Source organism: Symphodus melops, assembly GCF_947650265.1.
Source record: "Symphodus melops genome assembly, chromosome: 3".
In the NCBI taxonomy this organism is placed as follows: Eukaryota; Metazoa; Chordata; class Actinopteri; order Labriformes; family Labridae; genus Symphodus; species Symphodus melops.
The window spans coordinates 19424061-19429465 of NC_136693.1; the positions used below are offsets into that span (position 1 = coordinate 19424061).

The following is a 5405-nucleotide window of genomic DNA, read 5'->3' on the forward strand; positions in this document are numbered from 1 at the left end:
GCTTTTGAGGATGATGTAAAACAGTATCAAGATAAAACAGTATCAGAAAAGAACCTGGATAAAACATTACTGGTGGTTTTGGTGGTTTGCTTAAGCTTACTGCATATAAAGAGATTTAGCTGAACTGCTCTGTTTATTCAAATTGTCACCCAAATAAATGACTTCACAGCAAGATTTTCCCTCAGCTGATTGAAACCTGCTCTGACATCATTGACTGGACTGTCGCCAATGTTTAAGTTTAACATGCTGCTGCAGTTTTTCTACTATAGATGTGCAGACTATTTATTTGGTCTTAATGCATCAATTCATTGTAGTTGTCCAACTATGTCTGCACTAAGTGCCATACATTTTTAAAATCTGATAAGACTATTTTAAAATAGTTATGCAATTTATAGTCTGTAAAATCTGACTTATCCTGATTCTGCAAACCTTGGGGACCTACAGTAATTCTTGTTTGACCCAGGTTTGCTAAGAACACATTCACTTCTGTCCCAATATGACTGCTAGTGCAGTAAAAACACACACTTTTTGTGATGTTTAGAACATACATGGCAAGGCTAAAAAAATAAGTCTCTTTGAGGTACCAACCATGCTTTTCGATCAGAAAACTATTTCACTTCTACAGAATAAACAACTATGCTTGTGACAAACGCGTTCAGGGTGCTCCAGGCATGTCATGTTTGTTGCTGATGTAATCGAGTTCAGCCAGTGAAATGTAACACATACACAGACGAGAAGAAGAGAAAGGTTGTTTTTTTTTAAATCTCCATCAATGCTGAATGACGAGACAAAAGCCACCTGATAGAAAATAAGACGTCACGCAAAACAAAGCTGGACTCTACGCTGTCTCACTCTGTCCATCCTTTGAAGGGATAAATTATTACTATTATTAATTAATTCATCCCAGCCTTGCTAACCCGCCATTATCTCATAATCACAGATCTACAACAAACGGTGTCATCTGCAGTTTATATGGCACTCATGTGAAGTAACACTTACCCTTTCTGAGTCCTAAGCATCCTTAGAATAATATTTTTGATGTGATGAAAAACCCAATGAAACCAGCTCCTAACTAACCCAAAAACAGACTGTTATTTAAAAAAACCCCAACAATAATAAGTACCTTACTTTACTTGGCACAACTTTGAGTGAAACTTCAGGTTCAAAACCATTATTCGATAATAAAGACAGGAAAGACATTTGATGTACAGTATGTTTTCTGAAGAGTTTAACATAAGCACATTACTGACTGACAAAATGTGTCAAAGATCTGAGAGGAAGCAGAGATGCACTAAAGTGACATAAATTCCTTTGACGTGAAGAACTTACTGTGAATGTGGGACCCTACATTTGGGAATATACTAAAGAATGTTGAATGAGACAAGCTAAAGATAGATCTCAAAAAGGTGCTAGTTAATTTAAGCTAAAAATAACACACATTGGAAATAGTCCTGAAAATAAATGAGGTAGTGTTGTTGATAAGGAGTAGAGATGCACCACTTCCTCTTTCACACTTCATTATTATGAAAGAAATTGTATTGAACTCACGAGGACAACATTGAAGGTTTTGGGATCAATGAAAAAAATAACATTTGAATAGATTTGTTTATTTCTCATCTTAACTCCTTTCCTATCGGAGACATTCAGATAATCCATCTTAATTTAGAGTGAGTTGTACTGTGTAAGAGTAAAGCAGTTTGGAGATTTGCTCATACAGCTGGAACCAAATAAGCTTGTAGAGTAAGGTGATTTTCATCAAAGTAAAACCAAACCAAAACACGTCAGTGTTTGTACTGGCTCCAATTAGTGGCATAGCTGCCCATTGGTGCATCCCTAAGTGTGAGCAGAACCAGAAGAATCTTCGACAGATGGTTTGCTGTAAAATCCTCGAGTTCTCTCAACAACAGAGTTTAACTAATCCTAACATAAACATGTAAATACTTGGATTCCAAAATGGGATTATCTGAAATACTGCAAAACCACTTTCGAACTGCCTGCCTCCTGGTTTACTGAATGACACCACCTTGACATAGAGCATTTTGGAAACATATCTTCATTTGTGTCAAATCTGAACTCTTCAAATATTTTTAAATCATGAGTTTTTTTCTTTCTTGATGATGTGTGTTTTGTGTTTGTACTGAATAACATCTATAGAAATATACAAAGGTGATAAATTCACCTTAATAGTCAGGCACCTGAGACCCCCACACGCTTGTCAAGAAATGTATGTGAAAATGTTTGTTTTAAATGACCATGAAATACCAAGGAATCAGCTTTACTTAGCTTTCTTTGTATGTTTGTGTGTACGAGCATGTGTGTGTGTGTGCGTGCGTGCGTGTGTGTGTGTGTGTGTGTGTGTGTGTGTGTGTGTGTGTGTGTGTGTGGACCCTGAGACAGCAGGTGGCTGGATAGAGACACAGGTGTACTGCACTGTCAGAGAGTGCAGGTATTCTTTAAGGCTTACACTTCTGTGTCACTCTTTAAAGTAGCATTCACACATCGAAACCCAAGGAAACCCCTGTGCTCTGGATTCATCCGAGATGGGAGCCTGACTCCCTCGCGAGCAGAACATTCCAGTTTTTCTCATTCCTGAGGGGAACAGAGCCATGCGTGACACAGTGGGGATAGCCTCTTTCAATCCTCTTCCCTCTGCTTGGTTTCTTTAAACGTTACTTTCCCTCCTATGAACAGGAACGATATCCAGAGAAAAAACTATGGTTGCAATGCAAGAGAAAGCATTCCCATACACAGTACTCTACCACTAAAATGATATATATGTAAACTGTACATACACACATATGAAACAATGGTACCTAGAAACCCTTTGCAAGTGAGAGAAAGGATCCAATAATGAGGTGCATAAAAATAATCCGAGGGGATACTTGCTGGATACATCAAAGAAAGAAAATCAGTCTGTGTGTTTGTGTAAGGGTCCATGCCCTACATGCAGAGGCTACGGGCACAAATAACTATGAGCTGCTGAGGTAGAGTGGACAAGGCCGGAGCTGACAAAGGGGGCTGGGGATAGCCCTCCTGAAATGGCCTTCCCAGGTCCTGATGGGCAGTGTCTTGAGTCCCCATTCCCCAGTTGCTCTGACCTCAGCACACAACGCACTGTCTTTGGGGAGTGGAAGCCATTGGTAAGCCCCGTGTTCTGCTGTGGCTCTTTGTCTGGCTGGTCCCCCATGCCTTCCAGCTCTCCATTGTGATTGGCCACTAACTTTATCAAGGGAAGACTCAAGGGGCACTGGGCTGTTGATAGTTCTTTAACTGTGTCCTCCTCTCCTGGTGGACTTGGCGGGCTCAAAGGGGAATACATGTCCTCTGATAATGAGTGTCCCCTCGTTGCATTACTATCTGTCTCCCTTTGGCTGCCCTCCTCCTTCTCTTTCTCTCTTACTGGGTCTGACAGCTCTGAGTGAACTATGACTTCTGCCTCCACCTGGTTACTGCACATGGAAGTACACAGACGATCTCCGCAGTCCTGAGAAAAAAAAAAAAAAAGAAGGTTATTTTGGTTACTTCTTCTTAGTTAATCTATGAGTTACATGTGTAAAAAGTCAGCAAAAGCTTCTCCTCAGTGCAAACCCTCACCGCAAGATCAAAATGTTTACAGCGATAACAGAACTGACCAAAATTCCCATATGTACAGAAGGGTTGTATTTTTATTGAAAGAGAAAGGTATGAGCAAGTATGGATTAAACTGTTTGTTTTTATTCTGCTTTAATATAAGTTTTAAATGTTTGAATATCAAACCAGCTCAATGCATACAGAATATCTTCAGTAGAGTTAAAGCATATGTTAAAAGGCTCCAATCACTTCAAGACACCAGGTGTTAATATCCCCACTGTGTGGAAGCCTGTCTGATATATAAGAGTTTAGTATCATCCGTATCACAGGTGCATGTTTGAGAAATCTTCATAGATTTCATTAATAAATCAGTTTAACATATCACACAGTTAGTCACAGGAAATCTTATTCAACCATTTTGGGGAACTTGACCTATAGCTAAAGTAGCTGGCTACAGTAAGCAAGACCCCACCCCCCAGTTAGCCTCTTTCAGAGGTTAACTGGGGGTGGGACTTAAATCTAGGTCCCCTTCTTCATAAAAAAATACTTACCTTATATTTCAAGTGTTTAAGCTGCCCTAACCTCAGTGTGATATGAGAATAAAGTGCAAGACTGGAAAACTTGACTGTCAAAGAAGACTATAAAATAGGTTTGGCAAAAATTGAATGCAACATATTTAATGAACAAGTGATGTGAAAATAAAATCACTTGTCAGATACATGTTATATACCATGAATGAGTCATCCATTACCGTGTTGTTATCACTAATTTGCTTGGTGAGAGCTCCATTAATGAGTGCTGGAGAGTCTTCTGTTATGGTTTCTCTGTATCTTGTGATTCTGTTGGCCCAGTTATGGCTCACAGAGCCATTCCAAGCAGCCTGCAAGAGGAACAACAACATTGATCCAAATGACCATAATTATCTTCTATCAACACCTGAAAAAAAGTAACAGAGCATCCAAAGCCCTTCTGGAAAAAAGCTCCCCCTTTGACCTTGGCGTCAGCTTCAGGGCCTTCCTCCCCCTCCCCTAAATTAGCACTTGCCATCAGGCTTTGATCCTCTGGGGCCTCCTCTAACGGCTGACCAGACTCTTGGCTGCCCAGGGGCATCAGTGTCTCCAGCTCATGGCTATCGCTGCACTCCGGCGCTGTGGAGGGAACAGGGCTGCCTCCTCTCCTGTACTTTGGGGTCACAGCTGTGGAGTCCAGGCCCCCAGACACCTCCCTATGTGGAGCAGAGATGAAAGTGTTAGTAAAGGAGATGGGGTGGATAGAATACTGAACATTAATACTCTTGTCAGGGTCGTTTATATTAACTTTTGTATCTAATACAACAAGTGTTTTAAGTAAGAAAACACATTTGACATGTTAATAGATCATTCAAAGTTCTTACTCTCTGAATTACCTTACCTAGATTTCCCATTGCGAAAGCTAAAACACATGCAGAGCAGGATGCAAATCAGTCCCAAACAAACGCCGACTATGATGCCTGTCACAGCATGAATGTCCAGCTCTGTAAAAATAACAGAAGACATCGAATAAGTGTGATAAGAATTAAAGATATACTGTATACACTATTATATATACATATACTGTATATTGATTTTCATGTTTAAGTCGTTTGCTGGAGGCTATATTAATTAGGTAATACTAATAGGCTATAAGTACTTTCACAGTACAGTACAGAGAGAGGACGTTAAGTATCACATTAACGTATCTAGTAAATATGATACATATAATCAGGCCTCATGAAATCACACAGAGTACAAGTAGCTGAGAAATGAAGCAACATTGGACAGAGGAGTGAAGAGCTTCATTATTATTCATTTATTCAG

General features: G+C 39.8%; 1 protein-coding gene across 2 annotated transcripts; it reads right to left on the reverse strand.

Moving 5' to 3' along the window:
* Window positions 1-1591: 1591 nt before the first annotated feature.
* LOC306821244 (uncharacterized protein) lies at window positions 1592-5078 on the reverse strand. Of its 2 annotated transcripts, none has more exons than XM_079339553.1 (4): window positions 4981-5078; window positions 4615-4795; window positions 4322-4450; window positions 1592-3484 (listed from the first exon to the last, which is right to left on the reverse strand). In XM_079339553.1, exons 1-4 carry the CDS (start codon window positions 5010-5012, stop codon window positions 2954-2956), a joined length of 873 nt encoding a protein of 290 aa, XP_079195679.1. In that variant the 5' UTR covers window positions 5013-5078; the 3' UTR covers window positions 1592-2953. The 2 variants fall into 2 exon arrangements, with proteins under 2 accessions (XP_079195679.1, XP_079195678.1); XM_079339552.1 differs by having other exon boundaries at window positions 4564-4795.
* Between the last annotated feature and the right edge of the window lie 327 nt (window positions 5079-5405).

What these genes read in the sequence shown, in the direction of transcription:
- LOC306821244 (XM_079339552.1), bottom strand. Translation starts at nt 5,012, where the DNA reads ATGTGTTTTAGCTTTCGCAATGGGAAATCTAG. An exon ending in GCCCTGAAGCTGACGCCAAG is followed by an intron (nt 4,451 to 4,563) that starts GTCAAAGGGGGA and finishes TTCCTCTTGCAG; the next exon opens with GCTGCTTGGAATGGCTCTGT. An exon ending in AAATTAGTGATAACAACACG is followed by an intron (nt 3,485 to 4,321) that starts GTAATGGATGAC and finishes TTTTTTTCTCAG; the next exon opens with GACTGCGGAGATCGTCTGTG.